The sequence below is a fragment of the Solea senegalensis genome, linkage group LG18 (assembly GCF_019176455.1).
Source record: "Solea senegalensis isolate Sse05_10M linkage group LG18, IFAPA_SoseM_1, whole genome shotgun sequence".
NCBI classification, from domain to species: domain Eukaryota; kingdom Metazoa; phylum Chordata; class Actinopteri; order Pleuronectiformes; family Soleidae; genus Solea; species Solea senegalensis.
Genome location: NC_058041.1, coordinates 8005265 through 8028926, shown reverse-complemented (window position 1 = coordinate 8028926; position 23662 = coordinate 8005265). Strand labels below are relative to the sequence as shown.

General features: G+C 42.2%; 3 protein-coding genes across 8 annotated transcripts; 1 reads left to right on the top strand and 2 right to left on the bottom strand.

Moving 5' to 3' along the window:
* Positions 1 to 46: 46 nt before the first annotated feature.
* Positions 47 to 3014, bottom strand: tectb (tectorin beta). 5 transcript variants are annotated; one of them, XM_044014240.1, is made up of 11 exons: positions 2950 to 3014; positions 2784 to 2862; positions 2354 to 2544; positions 1897 to 2048; positions 1713 to 1785; positions 1438 to 1541; positions 1218 to 1301; positions 957 to 1119; positions 600 to 681; positions 262 to 297; positions 47 to 171 (listed from the first exon to the last, which is right to left on the bottom strand). In XM_044014240.1, the coding sequence occupies exons 2-11, from the start codon at positions 2851 to 2853 to the stop codon at positions 98 to 100; spliced, it is 1029 nt and encodes a 342-aa protein (XP_043870175.1). In that variant the 5' UTR covers positions 2854 to 2862; positions 2950 to 3014; the 3' UTR covers positions 47 to 97. The 5 variants fall into 5 exon arrangements, with proteins under 5 accessions (XP_043870175.1, XP_043870176.1, XP_043870172.1 ...); XM_044014241.1 differs by having other exon boundaries at positions 262 to 294; XM_044014237.1 differs by having other exon boundaries at positions 1438 to 1785.
* Positions 3015 to 4245: 1231 nt separating this feature from the next.
* On the bottom strand, positions 4246 to 5521 carry LOC122759567 (dickkopf-related protein 3-like). Of its 2 annotated transcripts, XM_044014496.1 has the most exons (4): positions 5138 to 5521; positions 4859 to 5033; positions 4547 to 4748; positions 4246 to 4466 (listed from the first exon to the last, which is right to left on the bottom strand). In XM_044014496.1, the coding sequence occupies exons 1-4, from the start codon at positions 5288 to 5290 to the stop codon at positions 4406 to 4408; spliced, it is 591 nt and encodes a 196-aa protein (XP_043870431.1). In that variant the 5' UTR covers positions 5291 to 5521; the 3' UTR covers positions 4246 to 4405. The 2 variants fall into 2 exon arrangements, with proteins under 2 accessions (XP_043870431.1, XP_043870432.1); XM_044014497.1 differs by lacking the exon at positions 4246 to 4466 and having other exon boundaries at positions 4543 to 4748.
* Positions 5522 to 10951: 5430 nt separating this feature from the next.
* Positions 10952 to 22984, top strand: LOC122759693 (plexin domain-containing protein 1-like). The gene is made up of 13 exons (XM_044014710.1): positions 10952 to 11394; positions 16754 to 16932; positions 19112 to 19252; positions 19337 to 19406; positions 19839 to 19961; positions 20063 to 20181; positions 20305 to 20389; positions 20628 to 20726; positions 20821 to 20902; positions 20983 to 21043; positions 21131 to 21248; positions 21905 to 22071; positions 22194 to 22984. The coding sequence occupies exons 1-13, from the start codon at positions 11319 to 11321 to the stop codon at positions 22317 to 22319; spliced, it is 1446 nt and encodes a 481-aa protein (XP_043870645.1). The 5' UTR covers positions 10952 to 11318; the 3' UTR covers positions 22320 to 22984.
* The last annotated feature ends 678 nt before the right edge of the window (positions 22985 to 23662 follow it).

Sequence of the window (23662 nt, the reverse complement as noted above, 5' to 3'; positions counted from 1 at the left end):
TGAAAGTGGGGGGGAGAATGTGATCACACCCTCCGGAGTATTTGTATGTAAATGAATATATAAGACTGAGAGAGAGAGAGAGAGAGAGAGAGAGTTGTTACATTATTAATCCATTTAGTAAATCACAACATGGATTTACCAGGAGAGCCAGCAGGATGAACAGTGAGGCGTCTGTGTGAAAAAGAGGAAAATAAATACAGTTAATCAAACAGTGAATGGTGAAAAAAAAAAAAGGTAAAATACTGCATCACTGCAACTTACCTTGTATGTATCCGTTATTGGCAGGTCCTTTACCTGCTGAGACATAAATACATATCATTTATATCATACTATTTACTTGCTTATTTGGACTATTAATTAAAGGCACCATGCGTTAAAACCCCTTGATGATAAAGACATTGGCCCGAAGGTTCACTGTTATTATGTTGTTAAGTAAACTAAAGTAGCTCTGTCATCATATCGCAACTAAAATAATTGCATTTGACAAATAAACTGTATTTGAGTTAGTACACCATTGAAGGAATGTGTTATTTTACATTAAGCCTTTTCATACATTGGCATCACATACGTTATTACGTTGACAACATCTTCAACTGTACCTTTAAAGTAAAACTCAGTAGTGAGGATCCCCCCACTTAACTCTGCCTCAGATGACACACTTCTTCTCACAAAGCAAGGGCTCTTCAGGAAATAAACAGCAGGTGACAACAAATGAAAAACAGACAACAGAAATGTGCGAACAGCAGTGAAATGTCTGCAATGGACAGAACATGGACTGGAGGACAGATGTTTATGAGAATAATGGTCCCTGGCAGCTGTTTAGGATTCAGGATCCTGATATTACACTTAATAAACAGCAATATATACCATTGTCAATGGTTTTTCTACTATAACAGGTCAAAATATCTACTTTGATAATGGTAAAAAAAACCATTCTGCAGCGGTTTGGTGCTCACCGGCTGACAGGCAAACCGCTCTCCATCACAAACGTGGACCTCACAGTGGAGCCACACGGTGGACACCTTGTCCAGCCGCTGGAAGCGGAAAGAGTTGAACTTAAACATGGAGCGGCTGTCTTTGCCGTTCTCGTAAATAGTCACCGTGTTGTCAGAGGAGCAGCTGTCAGAAAAAACAACAGACATTATTTCAATTTTACATCATTTACATTGTGATAAAATTGTCAATATTATTAGTATATATATGTCACATTTAAGTACCTGTTAATAATTAGACTCCACCTCTTCCTGTCCGTCGAGTACGGTGTAGGAGTCGCCCAGCAGTTGTTTATTACGACTTTGAATCTGAGTGTTAAATGACAAACATGGATCAGAAAGGTGGAGGAAGCCAAGTATATATATATGTATATATATATATATATATATATATATATATATATATATATACATATATATATATACATGCTGAATTTTCATATACCTGCTGCTTAGTCCTTTTGCTTCAATCCCGATAAAAACCTCAGAGCCAATCTCAGAAGTATCGATGACATAGGGAGAATCCTTGGTGTACAGGAACTTTGAATTCTGGAAAATACATTCACGTTTGTTTTTCCTCAGCTTCCACTCTGTGCCTCTCCCTGACCCAAAAGTCTCACTCGTACACCAAACACCAAGCAAGTTAACGTTTCCAGACAGTATAAAACATGTCACACAAGGTTTCCACTGGTGAAAATGAGTCCGTGTGCAGCCACTCACCGTGAACACGTTCATAGACAACTGTGATCTAAAAGTGCCTAAACTCCCATTGTTGACATAAACTGTAGCCACTCTGGAAAAAGCAGAGGGTTTAGTAAAAACACTGCAAGTCATTGGGTTAGAATGCACACAACATCCACACAGTGACTGCGGCCGCCTTGTGTCCCCGTCCACCGATGCTTACCTTTGGCTGAAAACGGCGTTGTTGACCAGGTGGGCTGCTCGGTACATGCAGCTGAAGGTGTAGTTGACTGGCTGGTTCCTGACGGTGAGCGAGGTGTCATTGGACACGATGGAGTTATAGAAGACATATTTGGGGTCCTTGCCGGACATGTACTGCGGAGGACGTTGTATGTCATATGTTATTCCACCCTGTGTTGTGTTTTATTTGAATTTTTAGTTTATTTTAAAGTTAAAACAGCGTTTTAACCCTCTTGACTCAAGCCTTTTCCTATTTTATTCCACCCTGTGTTGTGTTTTATCGTGTATTTGCTTTTTAATTTTTTTTTTTCCTTTTATTGTGAAGCACTTGTATGAACGGTGCTATACAAATAAAGTTTATTATAAAAGAGAAGGCAGCTTTTTAATGTGAACTCTATTCACGTCCATGGTTTTGTAAAGGAGGCAGAATTCTGTCTCACCTCAGACTGTGTGCCACAGTACGAGTGGTTCTTAGGCGTTAGGTCTGGGATAATGAAGCGGTAGTAGCCCGAGCTGTGTATCCCAGTATAACACACGCCTCCCAGGGACAACTGGTCGATCTCCCAGCCGTACGGACACTCTGGGACGTTGGCGATGATGGCGTTGGGGAAACATGACACCATGACATAGTCTGAAATATGAAGCAGAAACAAACACCCGGCCCTTATTTATAACACTGCAACACTGTTTTCTACACTTTCTCTTATGAAAATCTACTGCAGCTTTCTTCGTCCTGGATTATTCACAGAGAGCATGACTGATACTAGCCACATTTTCAGTCAAACTTAAATCTAATAAATCTTTGCAGGAATACACCACAGACAATCCATCCATTATACCTCCTCACTGCTTGAGCCATGGAGTCATTACCTGCTTTTTGGGGAGGGCAGCTCCATGCAAGAGGCATTAATAGCATTAATAAAACCCCAAGAAAGGCCATGGTGTGATGCTGCAGGGAGAGATCAAACAATTAGCATTTGAAGAATATAGGCCGCACATTCCAAAATGACGTAAATATGTCACAAATAAGACTCACCTTGGTTAAACTTGTGTCTCGTCTGCTATCAGAGGGTTCTCACTCATGGCTCTCCAACAAGTCACAAGCAACAGTGACTCTTCCACTCGAGTCATTTTATACTAGCCCAGGTAAGGGTCATCAACTCCCCTCCCAGTTGTCCATCCCCACTCTTCCCCCTGTCTGGACTGGTTTAAGAGCTCTATTGTGGAGCGGCTCACAAAAGCTCTCTGTGCTGCTCGGACATTCACTTTCAAATGACCAACACCACACGGGATTAGCACTCAAGCTGCTTAAATCACCCTTTATGGGTGCGTGCATATATGCATGTTATGAATCTGACACAACAAACGCATTACATTCTACATTTTTAGTGTCACAGGTAAACTTTGAGAACAGGACCTAAGGTAGAGAGACACAGACTGTCGGACTTCTCTTTATTATTTTGCCAAACAGGACAGAATGTTCAGGAACATAAAACAATTTCATGTTCGCAAATAGTGCAAACAGACGTGCGCGATAACCTTCAAAACGCGACGCTCTGCTCTGATAAACACGAGTCATATATGGCCACTACAGTTTCCGACGTTTCTCGCTTTTAACGTGAACTTCACGGCGTCAAATAAGCTCCTTCAAAAGACACGGGAGATAAGAGCTGTAAAATGATAGCAAGGAGGTTGGACACTAGTGTCTTTCACGGGGGACAATTCAAGTCATCCAGTGAACGAGGGGACAAACTTGAGACAATTAGCATCCAAATGGAGCAACTAAAGAATTGATAAGGGGTTAGTCTGGGAAGATACCGATCTAAGAAGGGGTTCAGGAGACAGGTAACGTTACAGCATCTGGTGAGCCCAACAATCGGGAGCCACAAGATTCCGCCGTGTTATGTAATGGGGGCGAACCCGCGATCTGAGAGACTCGCTCAGAGGGTGAACGAGTTCATGTGTCTGTAAAGTACTTGGAGATTCATGGGGAGGACCCAAGACTCTGAGTGTTAAACGTTAGTCACTTTAGTTTCAGTGTGGTTTAAATAGTCTGGTTGTCACAAACTGCAAAGACACTGACCATAAAACTGTCTCAGATCCTGATTTTTTTCTTTTTCTTATGTGGGATCCAACTTGTTAAACATGACATTACTGTGAAAAAAAGTTAAAATCCTGATTTTTTTTTCTCATGACATTCATCCACTTTTTGCTATACGTTACGCTATACGAGGATTATTGGTTTTATGTCATAATTCACCCAAATTAATAGCCGACGTAAAGTGATTTTGTTTACATATCTGGTTTATTATTACAAAAACAAACAAACAAACTACAGTAGTGCTTACGTCAAAATGTACAGAACAAAATCATACAAAAAAAAACAACAACCCGTCCTTACTACAAGAACGCATTAGGAAATATAGACATTTCTTTATACAGTCATAGCAAACATATTTACATCATAAATAACTTTTGTATTGAGGCTGGAATCAGGGCTGGGGCACTTGACAGGTCCAACTCTTTTGCTCTGGCTGATAAATAAACTCTCTCCTGGAAGACAAACAGGGAGAGGTTAGGATCATGAAGACTCATTAAGAGTGAAAATGTGAGTCAGTCAGTGGAGTACTCACTCTCTCCTGGGTGGCGAACTGCTGTCACGACACAGCAGCCCATCATCACATGGACAAATCTGGTTGATACTGAACGCCAGGCCGCCGTCAGGCACGAAGCAGCTCTCGCCGCGGATCAGGCGTCTCTTGCACACCTGCTCGCCGTGGTGTCGGGCGCAACACATGGATGCCCCACAGTCGCGGTCCACTTTACATCTGGCACCTGCGTGAAGAGAACACGTCCCCATTTTTTTTTTTTAGATTTCAAAGGTTAAAGTGAGACTTCACAGGCTTTAGATAAACAGTGTTGACTGATCACTGGTGCTCACTGACCCTCTTGTCCATTGGGGATGCTGCGGTGGCACTTCCCAAACATGCAGCTAAGGCCACGGACACACTGGGCGTCCCTCCGACAGTAGTGTCCCTCACCGCGCAGAGGGACACACAGGCCAAAGTGACGGTCGCAGGAGAAACCCCGTCCACACACCCTGTCGTGGTCGCATGTAGCCTGGAGAAACGACAGAGGCATGGTAAGACTCGCCAAGGGACAAGTAAATGTGTGATGATTACAAACAGGTCTCACATATACACGTGCAGTGTTCAGGAGCTTACCGTGGCTACTTTGGACACTTGAGCGCTCTCTCGCACTATCTTGGCTCCGTCTTTGGGGGGACTGTGGGGCATGTTGAGCATCCACGCCCAGATGCGAGCTTCGGTCCAGGAAAAGCAGAGACAGAGACAGAGCATCCACAGATTCCCAGACATTTCCAACCAACAGCGAAAATAAATAAATAAATAAATAAATAAATAAAAGGAACTGAGAACAATTAACTCAAGACAGGGTGCCTTTAAGAGAAAAAAAACAAAACAAAACAACGTTGATGACTCAGCACAAGAAAATCCCTGACTTAAAAACTTCCAGGAACTGTGCAGCAGAGTGAAGTGAAGGGATCCTTGCAGTGAGAGTGGTCGGCCTCCTACTCCAGTCTGAGTTTTATAGGTCAGCAGGGTTTGACCCCCCCCCACACCCTCCCCTTCACCAACCCATCAGGTTTGTTTGTCCAAGACACAGTGTAGGAGGAGACAATTAGTTGTTAATGGATTAACTAAATTGCCCAGGTTACCCCCCGCAGCCAGAAGATAGTGGCAAAATGACCAGTCGTGGAGCAGAGAGAAAGGGAGAGACGGGAGATGGGGCAGGGAGGGGCGGGACGAACACGATGGGCGGACAACAGTTTCACACAATAGAGCCGAGACGAGAGTCACCTCTCTCTCTGTGAGGTTATCTATGCCAGACAAACGACGGGAAACAAAAGCAGACAAATGCACGACATGTTTCACTGCCCACTGAGTGACAGGTAAAGCTTCTGTGGGCACCGGCCCCCAAACACTCATGCCCCCAACCTCCACCGCTCCGCTAGCCCCTACCCTATCCCACTCCAGACCCCACGCTGAGAGCAATTTGCAGAAGTGCACCCCACAGACGACCCCATGATCTCATTAAATGTGATTACCATCAGCCATTAGTTCTCAAGAGGGGTTGGGGGGTGAGCGGGGGAGACAAGTTGCTCGAGGGAAACAAACTGTTTTTCTTCTTTTTCACTTGCCACTAAGGAATCAACAATGATCCGCGGAGAACCAGAATTTCATAACTCCATAAATCTTGACAATATCGCAATCTTTAATTTTCACAGTGAAAGGATTCGAAAATATCCTGTGAGAGAACAACAGCAGTTCAATATCAACTCACAAGGCGAAAGAGCAAGAACACATTTCACTTTATAACGTCTATATACGTCTATGCAATGATTTATAACTATCGAACATTTTAAATCACTTTTAAAGACCGGCCTCTTCTCCTGGGCCTCCACTTCAGGATGAGAATGTTACCCAGACATATCTAACAAGATTGTTTTACCATTTTATGATTTTAAAAGTTTTACTTTCAGCCTGTCTTGTACATTGTTGTTGTTGTTGTTGTTGTTGTTGTTGTTGTTGTACCTTACTTTGTAAAGCACTTTGGTGAACCCTGGTTGCTTTTAAATGTGATTTAGAAATAAAGTTATGTAATTCAACTCAGAAAAGCTGGTATGAATACAAAATCCATAAATCTGACAGGTTATCAGACACCAAAATGCTGCATGGAGATATACGATACAAAATGTTATTTTTGTGCAGACTATCTATGCTTTTTGTTTTCAACAAATCTCCCCAAAAAATATGCTCTTCAACATTGAAATGCTTTGCTTGGCACCACATGTCAAAGTTGAAGAAAATGCATTTGTATGTGAATAAAACTAAGCTAAAAGTCAGTAAATTATAACACAACTTTCTGCTTTAGTTACTCTTATCCAGAACCTTCTGGACATCACTCCAGGTAGCTTAATCCCAATCGTAAAAGTGCTATTTTCCTGTATGTACTAGAATACAGCTTGGGGTGAGAAGACAAAGCACGGCACTTCATCAGCTGTACTTTGTGTAATCACAACTTGTGTGTGTCCGAATGTTAGCACTCACTCCGTTTCATTTACATTGAGTCTCGTCACAGTGGCTGAGACTGAGATGCCTGGATAATTGTCAGTCATTTACATGTTCTCAATGGCAGACACAGCACTGATTGTTAACACAGATATTGCAGCAGGACTGCACCAATTCCAGGTCCAGGTAGTTAAGTCCTTATCAAAACAGGCTAACACAGACTAATGATGTAAGTGGTGGTCAATTAGAAGCACAATAGCTGCAACTGGTTCAATTAGCAACATGTAAATAAGCACTGAATTAGAAACTGATATGTGGCCGAAGTCAATCTTTAGCAATTGGGACAGCTGATGGACATTATAGGGTGTATTTATTTATTTGGATATGAACTACGGATTTTTCTTTTCCCCTCCATCTGATAAAACATAACAATTCTAACATAGGACACACAAAATTGCCTTGCACAACAATTCTCTCCTGGCTCTCCAATCTGTATTGTTTTACATTTTAAAATAAAACACATATAATTGAAATATTAAATACATGGAGCAGGTTAATAAAGAAGTAACCTTAAACATTGGAATGAAAAGTTTGAGTGTTTAGCAGCATTCACTGAGTTTTCGAGAACAAAAATGTGTAAACTAAATAAATAATAATTGCTCAAAAACACTAAATAATTATACATTTGTGAAGATATATTAGTGGATGTTTTATTGCTTTAAACACCTTTGACAAATAGAGTCCGCCATATCAGAATACTACTTGTACATTTGTGGTTGTTTGTCCATCTTTAGGAGAATTCTGATTTATTGTAAAATCTATGGTTACCTTTCAAATCAGTCATCGTTTTACTTTTTATTTTGCATAAACAATCTTATCCTCACATTGATCATATTGTGAATAATAACCTTATTACTAATATAATGAAAATAAAAATAAAAAAATCTATGCAAATCAGTCACATATAAAGTATCTTCTCTTCTGATAACGAGACAATTGAATTTCTTCCTGAGCCTCAGCAGCATATAATGCCACTTTAACTCCCAATCCCTTCCCTTATCACGTTCCTCCAAACACATATTCTTGTTCAACATCCGTATTTACAGCAACAAATCTCCCCGTGTGTTTACCCAAAGCCAACAGCAGATAACTGTCTCCAAACAGTCCTTAACGTGCTCTCCCAGTGTTAATGACTCCGCTAATGACGGCCGCGATGAATGTGCTCACTGTCACAATCAACATTTGTGTGAGTCTTACAATTAGGGACTAACAAAAAATAATGGGCAGGGTGACGACCAGTCATTGTGGTGGACCTGTGTGTGTGTGTGGGGGGTTCACAGGGGGCCGATGAATGGTGGAGGCAACAAGGAGTCTGCCATCCCACCACCACCAAAACATGTCTAATGCAGGAAAGGCCAGAAGAACGACGACAGACTGAATGTGTATTCAGGGCATTGGAGACCAAAATGAGGCAATTAATTAAACAACAATTCAACGTAGTTTCAGCATTCCTTTCCTAAAGACACAGAAGAAGCAAGGTTCTTAAGGCAACAGATGAGTCGGGGGAAACGGGATTAATGGGACATAATTGGGCTATTTATTACTCTGATGTGTGCAAGAATGTTTTATTAACAAAGAGGGCGCTCCATATTGAAAGCACAAATGAGATAAACTTGTTGGGATTCTTTCAAACACACCATATGTAAATTTGAGGACCAAAAATGAACAAAAGACAGAAAATGCTCCTAAATGTGCTGTTACTGACATTATGTCTTGGGCCTGGCTGTAATTCCGTGGAAGCACACGGTGTTCCAACATTTTTTTCCTGAAATATTTTATTTTTAAACAAGTTGCTATAATACCCCAGAGACGCTTCTCACTCATTGATTGTGTGTCGTGTCAAAATGTGGTATCTTTATTTTATTTGACGGCCAGGCTCTTTGTAGGTCGTCCTCTTTAAAACAAACTCATAAAACTTTGATAGTAAGCTATTAAAAGGCAGAACACAATGAAAACTGTAAAGTCAAGACTCGCAACAGAACAGCTTGATTTTGTTCGCCTTTTGTTTTCAGGCACAAGAAACCCTCTCTGTGTAATGACTCGTCAGTTTCCAATAACGGCTAATAGGTCTACTGACTCAAACCGACTCCACATCTGTCTTTAAATATTATCCAAACAAAGTGGCAGCGATGCCGTAAAAAGACACATTCTTTGAAAGAACCTATGTGCTGAAGTGTAAACGTAATCCACAGACAACATAATTCTGCTTATCTAATTATTAAAAATAACCTCAGTTTTGGCCACAATGTTTTACACAATGTTTTCCAATTGGAACAAGACAGACGAGTGCGACTTCCTCAGTAATGGGGAACAGCCCCGTGTTTTTGCCAGGTCAAAAAAAAAAAAAAAGGAACAAGAAAAAAGGCAAGATGAGAATGTGGAACAAGGGTTACTGATGGCCAATAATCAAAAACAGGACCATTTCAAATTGCCCTCACTTTAAAAGTGCAACAAATATCCTGCAAAGTAAAGTAAACCGCGGTACAGAGCAGAAAACTTATGTTTAGTCGGCTTTTCTGCCATTGATTTTGGACTTGGATGTTTTATATTTCCAACTGTCCAAAAGAATTAGTGTCCCCCCCCACCACCCCCAACCTTCATTCAAGAAATACTGACAATAAGATCCATTTCATTCAGTGGCTCCTTCAAGGTCTGCTACTGTATCTTAATTTACTCATTTATTCATGTCTTCTATACATTCTCGCAGGTTTAGATTTAGAGACATGGTCTCCAACGCTGACACAGACATCCTGTGGACATCACATGGACATTAATGGTCCACCATACGCAGGAAATGTGCTGTGTAATCACACTGTTCCCATGGAAACACATCTGCTTTCAGACACCCTGAATGGCTAATCACGTGCTGGCACAACCTCAACAAGTCCCGTCCACTCCCCCCGACGTATTATAATTAAAATATAATCATTTAAGTTTGCATTAAGGATAAATGTGCGCCCAAAGGTCTAAAAAAACACCACACCACGTCACAAGTGATGATGTTTTCGCAGGACACCGACAGTGAGTCAGGAAATTCAGAGAACTGGCAACGTTTTGGGGAAGTTGTAATAAAATCAGTGAATGTACTTTTAATGAAATCGACAAACTAAATGGTCTGGGAAGAAGTCGCTTGGAACAGATTTCTCCTCTTACTGGATCCACAAAAAACAGTTGAACCACACACACACACACAGCTCTGATGTCATCATATGTTTGTAGGACAACAAACATGAGCTAACGTAAGTTTGCAGGACAGGAGTCTATGTTGGGCAGCAGTATATATACATATGTATATATATATATATATATATATATATATATATACATATACATATACACATACATATATACACACTTGCAGTATCACTCATAACAAAGTTGGGACAGTTGGCAAGACTGAAAATGTTGAGTAATACTGTTACTGAATGTTCCACAACTACTGGGTTAACTGGTACCAGGTCGGGGTACCAGCTCAGTTCAGATACTTTTCCCCAAACAAAGCTTCTCAATATTGACAGTTGAAACTAACACACACAAAAAAGTGAAGGTCAGTCATGGCAGATATATGATAATTAAGCATAGATCCAAGGGCGGGTAAAAGGTGATTCACATTTTCCCCACAAACACACCACTGAACGTCCCTTTATACAAACCCTCCATCACAGCGAGAAACCGTTTCTACAGCAAACAAACTTAAACTGCGCCGCACTGATCCACTCCACAAACAAACCAAGAACCATTTAACGATCACATTTGTTTTGGTTCAGCATGCTTCCACATGGAGGAAACATGCTCCTCCCAACTCCAGTTCCCCCCTCCCCCCTCTTTTTGGGTTTGAAAGACAAAAAAAACATTGCAAGGAATATATAAATATTTTGTGGTTTTGGGGAAGTCTTAGAAAAAGAGAGGAAGTGGGAGCAAGGTAAACAGAAGTGAGAGTGAGAAGTTCAGTTGCTTTATAAGATTGGAGAAAACTGTTGCAACCTGGGACCTGTCATCGTAAGAGTTACTCCACACAAGAGCAAAGAAAGACATTCGGCTGAGGAGAGAGGAGGGAGAAAAGCAGTAAACCTTGGCTGAGGTGAAGAAAAAAAAAAACAGTTGTGTGGGAACGCTAGGGCGAAGAGAGAGCGACGCAAGTCTGAGGAGTGGAGGAGTGACAAATCCAAGCAGAGTGAGAGGGGAAAAGAAGAAGAAGAAGAAGAAGAGAGGACTGATAAAGACTTGGGACAGGAGGGAGAAGAGACACCTGGACATGGGGCTTTGTGCTGTTCTCCTCATCTGTCTTTCCCAGGCTGAGCTGGGGAGAGTTTGGGCTCAGGAATATGAAGGTAAGCAGCACATCGGCTGTATTTTGACTTTACGTCTTCAGAGGAAACTGTCAAGTGCTGCGCAGAGCAGCTGTCAAGTGTACTGAACCGTGTGAAGTTTGACGAAAATCTAAATCGCCTCAATACAGACATGTTAAAAAAACTCTTTTTTCTGTGAATGCATGCACATGCGAGTGAGGGAAAGGACATGAAAGGTTGAGTGCAGCTCTGTATTTCCTTGGCATGCAATTCTAAAATCCTTCCGTTTCTCTCTATATTTAGGTGTAGGGTGTTTATTTGCCTGAAAAATGTGTTTCATGAAAGTAGAAATCCTGCATTCTAGTAAATAAATGTTAGAGACTTAAGTAGAAAGAGTCAATGAGAGCAGCAGCTCGGTCCCCTTAAATGTGTTGCTTTATGTTCACTCATGTTTTTCCCAGGCTGTATCTTATCGCTGCAAAATACCTGTTCTCTGCATCTCAGGTACATGTATCCTCTCATCCCACCTGTGTGTGAACACTTCTGTATGTGTGTGTGTGTGTGTGTGTGTGTGTGTATGAATGCGCATGTATGTATTTTTACTCTCCTTGGAGATGCATTATTTTTAGCCAGCCCCCGTTCTTCCGCTGCCACTCCTCCTCCTCCTCCTCCTCCACCACCTCCTCCTCCTCCAACAATCAGTGGTGCTCCAGTTTCTCTGGCCTCTCCTGAGGTGCCAGTTCCTCTGATCAGGGGCCTCGCTCTGCAGAGGACAACCTGACCCACTGTGCACAGACCAGAGAGACAGATCTCCCACCATAATAAGTCCAGCGAAACGTCCACGTTCACAGCTGCCACTAACTTACGCTAAAATGTGTCGCCCAGCCTCAGAGCCGTCACAGAGATGCTATTTTGGGCTTTGATAACCAGAAAATGGAACAGCCATTCACTAAAGAGGAGATGCTGGAGGCTCGGTCCACTCGTGTTCAATGTAGCATCAACCCCTCCGTCTCACAATTTACTGTAGACCATGCAACATATTTTAGTTGGGGTTCATATTCACTTCATATTCACCAAAAATGACATGAACTTGGCTAAAAACGTTGAAACTATCTCTAAGAAAAGCTCCGTGCACATTTACTTCACCAGTTCTTTGTCTGAAATGTCTTGTGGCTGGTGCGATGATGCCTGTCAAATTGGGAATTTGGATTTGACCTCCGGGTCCATCCACCAGTTGTGGTTCTCACACTGTTATGAGTGACATAATTTCACTTATGTTCACCACCAGGCCTCCGAGATCCTGCCTCGCAGCACGGAGCTTAGTCAGCATTACAGCATTTAAGGCCAGATGTGTCTCAATCTTTATGTAATGTTTTATTATCCATTCTGCCACGAGGAGAACAACAACAGTTAAGGAAATGCTTGGCTTTCCAGTCGTTGTGTGAGTCTTCTGCCATCATAAAACACATGAGTCATTTGGTGTTTGGTAACATTGAGGCCCTTCTCCCTTTAAATGACACATAACATCATGACTGGGGCGTCGTTATTACTTCCGCTATAATTTAATGTGCTGTCCACACATATTTAAAAAGAGGATACTGTCACAGGTTTCGCCCGAGAAGAAAGATCACATAATGCATTGGAACTGGATTCAGGTTTCAGTTTGATTCAGACCTTAAAAAAGAGGATACAAGGCAATATTGATCCAAATGTGACAAAACTGCAGGGATCAATAGGCAAGGGAAGACTGCAGTTTCAGACAAGTGACCTAGATAAGCTAAATAAAAGAAAAACAATCCCTGTGTTTTTTTTCTAGGTTACCACCAACAGAAGATCTAGACGACAGGCCACAGTAACTCGATAAACAACTAACAATGTAAATGTTGCCAACAAATAACAGATGTTGCCGCTTTGACAACGAGAGTTTAAGAGAACTGGGTTGTGTTTCTGTATAGAGCTGCAAAAATATGTTAATATTGTAGTCAAAGACCCGAAAAATCACTGCTCATCATCATGAAACATTAGTTAATTGTCTTGTTTTATTGAGCAATCCTAGTCTAATTTGAAATGGAATGGAAAATGAAAATTCTCTTATCTAAAATAATCTATCTCTGGCGTTTCTGATTAGAATAGTCAAGAGGATTACATACAGTATCTGACGACACTAATCTCCATTGTGAAAACTATACTGCAGCACTGAAAAAAAAACAAAAAAAACATGTGGTGCATGTGCAAGCCCTGTACATGTGGAATCTGGAACTACATGTCATCTGCACTAGAAATGGACTATTGGTTCCAGATGTAAATCAAAAACCAAACGCCACGAGACACATGTCCATGTTGACCTAAACGCTATCAGTCCAGCTGCCAATGTTAGGGATCGTGTGTTATGGTTACTGCTCTTCCCCTGGGTGCGAGGTGCCAAATGAGTTCCACCCATGTCACAAGCTACACGCACGGTTTTAATCACCCTTTTGAAAAGCCTGACTACAAATGACAAACATATCGACGGCTTCGGGCCGCGGTGACTGTTCCACCAGTGGTTCTTTGGCCAGCAGGTGCGTCGCCGATCCCTGTGCTAAAACTGTGGCTCATCTAGGAGGAGTACATAAAACAGGGCTGCTTCAGGGTCAAGACTGTTTGTGTCTTATGATCTAATCACCTCTTCCCAGCTGTGTTTAGATGGTACATAATGGTTCACCCTCTTCTGCAAATTGCCTCTGCCTCCGAAGCACAGATGTTGGCCTTTCGCTTCCTTATGCGAGACCTACCGATAACTCTCTTTCCCTTTTCTCCATGATTAAGTTTATGCCTCGGTGCCCTCTTTGCATCTCCTCCTCCACTTGGTCTTCAAAGTGTGGTAAATCTATCCAGAAAAGGAGAAAAGTGAATATTTGATATCTGGACTTCATCCAGATGAACAGACTGATATATAGCTCATGTCTAAGTTGATCAACATGGCTGTGGAGGCTTCAGAGGCTGCTTTGAAAGAAAGGGAATACTGTGATCCAGAGGGTTTCTGAGATGTCTTTCATCAATCACAAAAGATTAAGGGAAGGATAGAACAGCTTCAGTTCTGTACACATGTAATGAAAGGAAACAGAGTGTGTTTTCTGTGTGCAACGGCTAAAAAAAGAGAGGAAATTTGGAAATAGGTGCGTGGGAGCTGGTGATGAAATATCTGTATATCCACATTCCACTGTATATGGCTCAGGATGCTGTGTCCTAGTTCAGCTCGACTCTCGACACCCACTAGGTTTGCCACACGGTTGCTGCAATGCAGACACATCTGTGAAGGGGCAGATACGACGACGAGGAACACCACTGCCATGCCGGCGATACATTCACACGCTCCACACAGCAGATTAGGTTTCGTTCGCACGCAGGTCAACACGCCTGGTACGCCAAGATATGATGGATTTAACCTTCTGCCAATGATCAGCAACTAACTAACAAGAGGACTGTCAAATGAATTTGCATGCATTTATGTTGTATTTACAGTTAAACCAGAAATGTGTCTAATCTCCTATTTCAAAATCATTCTCATGTATTCCAGCAACAGTTTGATGTTTGTTACAGCAGCTCCACACACACACACACACACACATACGTATTCCAGACGTGATGCTACTGAGGTCATATTGACTCAAGCCCAAACCACTCTTGAACTCTCTTTAGCCCCCTTTTGTTAAAAGTTCACGCAGGCCCTGATGTGGATAGTTTAGACAAAGCTGATGATGTTCCAGGAGAGAAAACAAGTTCAAAACGTGGGAGGTTTGGAAACCGACATCTGAAAGTGTGGAGAAGGTGGAAATAGTCCTGGAGGACTCGATGCACACTGATGCATCGTCTGCCTGATCCGTCTCTTCATCGCTCTTCCTCCTCCTCCTCCTCTCCCTGCTGTTTGGTGCCTCCTCAGCTGTTCTGTGATGATGGTTTTGAGTCCTGCCAATCTGACCCAATTAGGGGCCTCTTGTTCGGAAACTGTGGAAATAGCTTCCACTGCAGCGTAATCAAACGACAGTCCTCATTAAAGCCATCTCCCCTGCGTGTGTGATAACCTCCATGTCTTTCCCTTGTCCCATTTTGTATCCTTTCTCCTTTAATGTATTTATTTAGTCTTTATTCATGAGAGCACCTCAATTTATTCTAGATTTCAGGACAAATTATACAGTATATTGGGGGGGGGGAGAAGTCACTGTATTTCTTGCATAATCCTCAACAATCTCAAACGTGACATAATATTTTTGAGAATTCAGATTTTGTGACCGTAAGACAAATAACTCTCATATTTACAGTACACCCACATCAGTTTCAGGAGTTCCACAAGATTACAGAACCTGGCTACATTAAGCTATAAGAGTGATGTTTGGTGACAGGATCTGGCTCATTCGACTTCATCCCAAACGTGTTTCATCCGTCAGGCCACAGTGCGATCGAGTGCCATGCTGCTGAACTGGAGAAACTGCTTCTAAGGGGAACTATTGCCTAAAATAATTAAGAATGCTGTGAGAAGGGATTAAACAAAAAAGGCTGAGCAAACCCCAAAAAACAACTTAAAACCAAAATACAAAAAGCAAAGGATCAAGGGTTTGTGCATATTTTGGCCACATGTTGTAAACACATTTTTAAACATACAAGGCTATGAGGGAGGTCCAAAACCTCAAAATGGCTCTTGTATTTGCCTCTTTCAAGATGTCCTTGCTGTTACTTAACAACTCAGCTCAGCAAACTCCAGACAGTCATTTTAATCCCTCAACTTGTACTCGGGTAGAAAAAAAAACCCAAAACAGTGGGATCAGAAAGTTTAGCGAGTTATTCCGTCCACTCTAAGTGTGCACTGGACGGTGATTCATGGGGTTTTTACCGTCCAAAAAGTCAAAAGAATAACATCCCGAGCAGGAAGGAAACGTGAAGGCGCACACAACCGTCTATGATCTGTTATGCAGATGAAATTAAAGCATGTGGAAATCAGACATGTGAACGCGCACCCACACGTGCAGGTTGTGTCATGTCTCACAGATGCTTAATAACAAGCCAATGACTCAAAAATTGACGCAAAAAAAAAAAAGGAATAGCGTTGTGTCTGCAAGACAGATGACGTGTGCCGTATGTTGGATTTTCTGGCTCGGTGAGTTTTTGATCCAAAGTCTTAAGATTGGCTTAATTTACTGGGGAAAATTCTGACTGTTGATGTTACAGGTTTCCAGAAGTCTAAAAATCTAAAAATGTACAATTTAATTATTGCCAAACTGATGTGTGCCCTCAAATAGGTGGTCATTGAAAGGTGAGCGATGACTTCACTTTGAGGAAAACAAAGAACAAAATCTATTGACCCTGCAGAGTCTCTGCATGTCTTTGTTGACACTGCTCGCTCACAACAATGCCTGCCTTGTTCTAGACGCGATGAGTCGGACTCCTCTGTGGACAGATGTGGATCCATCCGGTTTTCACAGAAGCAGGAGGGACCAGAACCCCCCACACAAAAACAGAGAAGCCCGCAACATACAGACTGTGGGCGCAGGAAAAGCGGGAGGAGTTGATACCAGCGTCCTGCCTGAAGACGTGACCCGTATACTGGTGAGAGTCAAACAACTGGATTTAGTTTGTCCTGATTGCCTTAGTTACTGTCACCTTAAAAGTATGAGTAACCTTGATGTTAGCGTGAAGCAGGCCTCTCATTTCTAGCCAGACTATTATGATCTATTATGATTAAAGAAATGTTTCTTTAATTATTTTTAAACGCAAATATTTAGCCAATATACTAACAAATCTGGGCCACACTTGCAGCGAGAAGACCCGGGTTCAAGCCCCGGTTGGAACAAGGGCCTTTCTGCATGGTTTGCATGTTCTCCCCATGTGTGCGTGGGTTCTCTCCGGGTTCTCTGGCTTCCTCCCACAGTCCAAAAACATGCAATGTGGGGATTAGGTAAATTGGACACTCTAAATTGACCGTAGGAGTGAGTGTGAGCGTGAATGGTTGTTTGTCTCTAGTTGTGTGTGGCCCTGCGATGGACTGGCGAACTGTCCAGGGTGTACCTCGCCTATCGCCCGATGTAGCTGAGATTGGCACAGCACCCCCCGCGACCCTCTGGTGGAGGATAAAGCGGTTAGATGATGACTGACTGACTAACAAATCTCACATAGTACAAAATCGGACCATTTCAGACTAGGGAGGGGAATCGGTATCGGTCAGTATCGGTCCGATACTGGTCAAAATCATTTTTAGCTGAGTCATGTTTGGGCTGAGAATTATGTCTTTGAAATGACTCGGCACAAATGTGTTGCTAACAGCGTCATACGTTCATAAATGGAATGTAAAATGACGGACTAATATCTGTATCGGTAGATACTCATTTGTGATAAAATGCTATCGTCCCATCCCTATTTCAAACCTGGTATCGTGCTAAGTACGACTGTTCACACCTGGCATCAAAGTGCGTCCAGCATGTGTCTCGTGTGACCGAACTTCTATGAAATGAAGTTTCTATCTTGAGGTTTAACTAGTGAAAGGACAAAAAAGCAGCAACATAAGAAGTAGAAAACGTGGCCGACCACAGAACAACATAAAGTAAGATCGTTTGCAGCAATCGCACCAGTAATCAAATAAATCCACTTTCACACCGCCTGAATAACAGAAAGCAACAAACAAAGCTATCACTAATGACATCAGTAACGTTTACTTTGCCTGCAAAAACATGTCAACATGTCTGCCGTGAAAAAGGTAGAAAAATAAACATTTGCAATGCACGATGGCTATGTTTCTCATTAAGTTATTTTGGAAAAATCATAGGAAAATATAGCAATCACTCGAAACAACAAATACTGTATATAATACTGTAAATAAACCTGAATGTACGTCATAGTGATAATACCGTACTGGAAGGTCAACCTAAGAACTTTGAAAAGGTCGAGTGGAGGTCAAGTGGAGGTTATTAGACCCTTGTTCAGGGACTATTTTCCATTCATTACATCTCCAAGTCCCGTGTGTGTGTGTGTTTGAGGATGTGTGATGATGTGGTTTTATTTGTCTTGTCTCGGACTCGTCTTTCACTTCAGTAAAGACGAGTCCGAGACAACGATTCAAATTGAAAACAGACGACAAAGTCGTCCTGCCAATTTACAGTGTTTGTTTAAGCACGGCTGTGCGTGAGTGCGTGTGTGTGTGTGTGCTTGTGAATGACTCACTTGGAGGAGATTACAAGTATTCCCGCTGGACTATAGCTATTCTTTTTAAGCAAGGTCTAATCCCAGTTTTCCGAGATGCTCCATCTCTTGTCCGATGGCAATCTCTTCAATAAATCAGTCAGCTGTGAGGGGAAAGTAAAATTGCTCCCATCCCCTCCCCTATAAATCCCACACACAACCCTCAAGAAAACACACAGGCTCGTGTTAGGCAGTGGCGATGGGAGAGGAAAAGTGGGTCACTTTCTCTATATGGAGCAGCCAGAGAGGCAGAGAGAGAGTGCTGCTCCACTTTCTCAGCCCAAACTAAACCCCAGAACCATTGCTCTCTGTCACCCTGAACTGTAGCATATATTAATAAAGCCATCAAGACGCGATAGCTGTTAAAAGATGCAGGACATGTGTAAACAGCTCCCCCAAGTGGAACTGTAGGGACACAATTGGAGGCCCCAAAATTTGTCAGATGTCACCGCGTAATTTCCAACTCAGTTCCTCAGTAACTATGCAAAGACGAAACTAATCCACAAAACATATATATGCGTAATTTCCCAATGACTTTCCCCTTTTCTGACAGGATTCCAAGAGGTACTACAGATGGCAGAGTTTCGGCCCGACAGACAGACAGACTTCAAACTTGTGGGTGGACCTGGACACCCTGCACATGAGCCAAGTCCAAATCCACGGCATACTGTCCAACGCACACCAAAAGGCAGCGGTAAGGGAAGCAGCAGACATGCTCACATACTGTATCTAGCACATTTAACACCCAGGCATGTGCGATGCTTCGTCTTTTCCGCAGAGGGTGGCGCTTTCCTTCGACTTCCCCTTTTATGGACACCACGTGAGGCAAATCATCGTAGCAACTGGCGGTGAGTTTCACTTTACGATGCTCGACACCGCTGCTCTTCCAGTCAAACGACAGTTATGCTGAGTCTTAATATAATCCTTTTCTCACATAGATCACCTTTAAGCCTCGATAGCCTGATAGCCACAAACACTGTGCACAACATTGGCCATTATGAGGGATTATAGTCTGGTAATTAATTTTCATATCACGTAATGTGCTCATCAAGACCAGTTCTTGGAACAGGCGTGAACGCAAAACAGCAGCTGTCAGGAGATTGACAACCACATGCAAGGATGAATTTCATAAAGAAGAAAAATGTGACAACATGCATCAAAAAGATGTATAAAATGCATATATTCATGCACGTGCATGTACACACTGTTACCAACTGATTTGACTTCATTATTGTTAACATATTGTATGTACCTGTGTGTTTCTGCCACTGTGCCACCAGGATTCATCTTCATGGGGGAGGTGACTCATCGCATGCTGACTGCCACACAGTACGTTGCCCCCCTCATGGCCAACTTTAACCCAGGCTTCTCTAAGAACTCAACAGTGAGGTACTCGGACAACGGTAAATTGGAACTCCTCTATGGTGCCGTCTGAAGTATGTGGGTAACTGTGCGTCGTCGTTTTTTTTTTTTGACTGACCCCTCCGTCTTGCCCTCCGCACAGGTAATCTGTTTGTGGTGCAGTGGGATAAGGTTCGACTAAAGGGTCGAGAGGATGAAGGAGCTTTTACCTTCCAGGCAGCTCTAAACAGGAATGGCACCATTGTTTTCAACTATAAAGATGTAAGTTATGGACTTCAGTTCACTGCCCTTTTCTATTTTTAAAAGGGAAAGACGACCAAGGCGGCCTCTCGCTTGCATGTCTGATTTTGCTGTATTAAAATTGATCAACCTGTTCTCTTTCAGATCCCTGTATCAGTGGACAGTATAAATTCCACCGAGCACCCAGTGAAAGTGGGACTGTCTGAGGCTTTCATGGAGAAACACTCGGGTCAGTTCTCCAGAAAATAAGCCCACTCTTTTGTACCATATAGTATAAAAAACAAATATTTTAATCTCAATGAGGTTTCCCTAGTTAATAAAGGCTATGATATTAATAATAATTAATAAAAGCATGACTGTCATATTGCTCAGGTCACAGCAAAGTGTATTTATCCTAATACCTTTCTCTTGGTATTATGAGAAAATAAAATGTAGTAAAATGTACTGTTTTTCCACTTCTCTTGAAGAGGACGCAAATCTGCGTACGATCTACGAGTATCATCGCGTGGAGATTGACACGGGAAAGATTGTAAACAGATCTGCGTTCGAGTTCACCCCTCTACCAAGCAAGTATTCTTACAATCTGGCCTACGTATGACAGCCTGGCCTCCTTATTCACCCCTCTAACTCCAGAGTACTGTGCATACGCTGTTCCTCCAGCTTGTCTCCAGCACACGTCCTGCGATACCTGCCAAACATCCAACTTGACCACTGACTGTGGCTGGTGCAACACCATTCAAAGGTAGACAGACGCTCTAAAGAGACAGCCTTACATTGAAGCTGTCGCGCGCTCCTCACACTTACGTTGTCACTTTCTTTTAGATGCTCCGATGGGATCGACCGCCATAGGCAAGAGTGGTTAGATTATAACTGCCCTGAAGAGGTGAGACACACTTATCTTGTGCACATCCGAATCAAATATTGGAGGCATTTCACTGTTTCTGAGTCACGACTGTGGGCATTCACTCAGGCTAAAGGCACATGTGAGGACTACAACCCACCAGAGGGATCGATGAGCCCCTTCAACCACTCCTCGCCAGATCCAACAACTTCTTCAGCAGCTCTTGTAGATCAGCCCGTCACCAGAGGTGAGTTTCTCTACGACAGCAAACAACCTGAAGCATGTCATGGTTAACCTTTGTTGTGCCCATTTTTTTCTGACCCGTTTGTCTCAGTGTGTCTTCATGGAATATGCTGTGCACAACAGGCTCTATAAATAAATAAAGGTTTTTTTCCATGTAAAGAGCCCTCTTACAACGATTAATCTAGCTGTTATGTACAACCTGAATTGTACAACATGAACCACAGTGATACACAAGTACTGGCAAAAATGTGACATAAAAGTCAACAACTTGAGTCAAATTTGATAATTGATATCTATAGCCTTTGCCATTCAAAACTGGCTTTTCACCATTTGACAAGTATGATCATTTAACACGTATTAAAAATGCAATTTACTTTCGTGAAAACTGCAGGAACCTACAGAAGAAAATAGGACAAATCAAGGAATATTTTTCTTTATCTTGCTGTAAGATGATCCCTACACCAAGACAAATGAATTCCTTTGATATTGACCTTTTCCTCGCCGTTATGATAGTAATATACACTCACAGGCTACTTTATCAGGTGTCCTGAGTACCTAATAAAGTGGCCCGTACACGGCGTGGTCCTCTGCTGCTGTATTTACTGCCCATCTCCTTCAAGGTTTGCCATGTTCAGACACTCTGTGTACCGTCTGTTATAGATTCAGATTTAGAAACCACCCCACCAAAGAGCAAGGGGATGACAGAGAACACTGCCATCATAGCTGGGGTTGTGGCCGCCCTCGTCCTGCTCGTCGCTCTGACCTTACTGGCTGTCTACTACATCAACACACACCCTACAACTGCTCCACCGTTCTACCTCATGCAGGTGAAACAAGCATGCGCCACTCACGCTCTCATGATTTGTCTCGCTCTGTAGAGTCAGCTGTTTATTTTTCCGTTTAATGAGACCTCACATGGCTTTCATCAACGACTGCTTGTTGTTTGCAGCGGCGCCCCAATAACTACTGGCCCTCTATGAAGTTCCGCAACCAGGGCTGCCACTCCAGTTATGCTGAGGTCGAGCTTGGGGGTCATGAAAAGGAAGGATTCATTGAAGCTGAGCAGTGCTGCTAAAGACCATGGACCCGCAGGACTTGGTCAGAAGATGAAAGGGCACCAACTTGAAGACTATAATGGCTCAACAAAGAGGATGATCATGGACAATCAGGCAGACCTTCAACACTAGATGCCCCGACTCCAAGCGTGGAGGCTGGACAGTGTTCACTGTAACTGCTCTCAAAGCTCTTGCCAGCTTTCTGTGTGTTTCTTTGCTCTTTGCCATCACACACAGGAGAGTAGCCAAGTTATCCAAGTGTCTGAGAGGAAGCCAGCTGTGCAGCAATGATGAGATCCAAATGTGTAACTGTACAAAACTCCATCAATCCAAGGGAACGTCAGGGAACGAATCGAACTAGCCTTCATACTGCAAACCAATGTACAGCTCAACCTATCTATGTGTTTTTGTTTTTATCCCTTCTATGGTGTTATTTTGGTTTCATAAAACCTTCTATGTGAGCAATGACTGGTTGATAAAGTGTCATACAACGGATATCTAGCGGTATAACTGATAGTGTGTGTAATGATCATTTTTAACTTGTGTGAAGAAATACTGTTTGGATGAATCTTAGAGACATCATGAAGTTGTGAGACCTCTCTTTGAATCTTTCTGTTTTAATGTCTTATAATAAAGACTGGTGGTGAGTGTTGACATTAAACTAACAAGGCATCAGAGAAAAACACAGATCGTCTTGGTATATAAGTCCAGATGTATTGAAATCGTGACCATCATGGGGAGGATAAAGTGGAATAAAATGTGAACAGCTAATGTAACTTACACACAAGATTAATTAATTAACTGCAACCCCATTGAATCAAGTTTTCTGCAAAAATACAGTACATAAAAAGCATTAGGTCCAATCAACATTTCCAATCAAGTCTTCTATGACTGTATATTTAGACTAGTTGGCATTTATCAAATCAGTTTTGCAGTAATTCAATATACAGTCAGGCAAATCATCTTAAAGTGGGAGTAACACAGAGAGTAAAACATGACACAAGAAAACCAGGCATAAACAGGTTATACTAATCACTGCCACGTGGTGGAGCTATCAGACTACCAGAACAATAATGCACAATTTTCCCAGACAGCAGACTAACATCATACGTGTATTATCACACATCTCACAACCATCGGCACTACATGTACAGAAAAAATATATATATTATTATATATTGATTAACTTTGCACAACACACAAACTACAGGTTTCCAAACTGCTTCCGGCTCTAAAATGGTTGTAACTAACCTAACTAGCGCCAGTAAACACCAATAAACAGTCTGAGTAATGTAGCAAATACACACTAAATAAATTATTACGTTAACATGTGACTTACTGTTTGGCGTAGATTCGTCAACAA

Bases quoted from the DNA above. Each gene is read 5' to 3' on its own strand.
- tectb (XM_044014237.1), bottom strand. From the start codon at position 2,853: ATGGCCTTTCTTGGGGTTTTATTAATGCTATTAATGCCTCTTGCATGG. The intron at 2,545-2,783 runs GTAATGACTCCA...TTCATATTTCAG, and splicing joins CTGCCCTCCCCAAAAAGCAG to ACTATGTCATGGTGTCATGT. The intron at 2,049-2,353 runs GTGAGACAGAAT...CGTCCTCCGCAG, and splicing joins ACTGTGGCACACAGTCTGAG to TACATGTCCGGCAAGGACCC.
- LOC122759567 (XM_044014496.1), bottom strand. From the start codon at position 5,290: ATGTCTGGGAATCTGTGGATGCTCTGTCTCTGTCTCTGCTTTTCCTGG. The intron at 5,034-5,137 runs GTAAGCTCCTGA...TCGTTTCTCCAG, and splicing joins AAGTGTCCAAAGTAGCCACG to GCTACATGCGACCACGACAG. The intron at 4,467-4,546 runs GTGAGTACTCCA...TTTGTCTTCCAG, and splicing joins AGTTCGCCACCCAGGAGAGA to GAGAGAGTTTATTTATCAGC.
- LOC122759693 (XM_044014710.1), top strand. From the start codon at position 11,319: ATGGGGCTTTGTGCTGTTCTCCTCATCTGTCTTTCCCAGGCTGAGCTG. The intron at 19,962-20,062 runs GTAAATTGGAAC...CCCTCCGCACAG, and splicing joins AGTGAGGTACTCGGACAACG to GTAATCTGTTTGTGGTGCAG. The intron at 20,727-20,820 runs GCAAGTATTCTT...CTGTTCCTCCAG, and splicing joins CGAGTTCACCCCTCTACCAA to CTTGTCTCCAGCACACGTCC.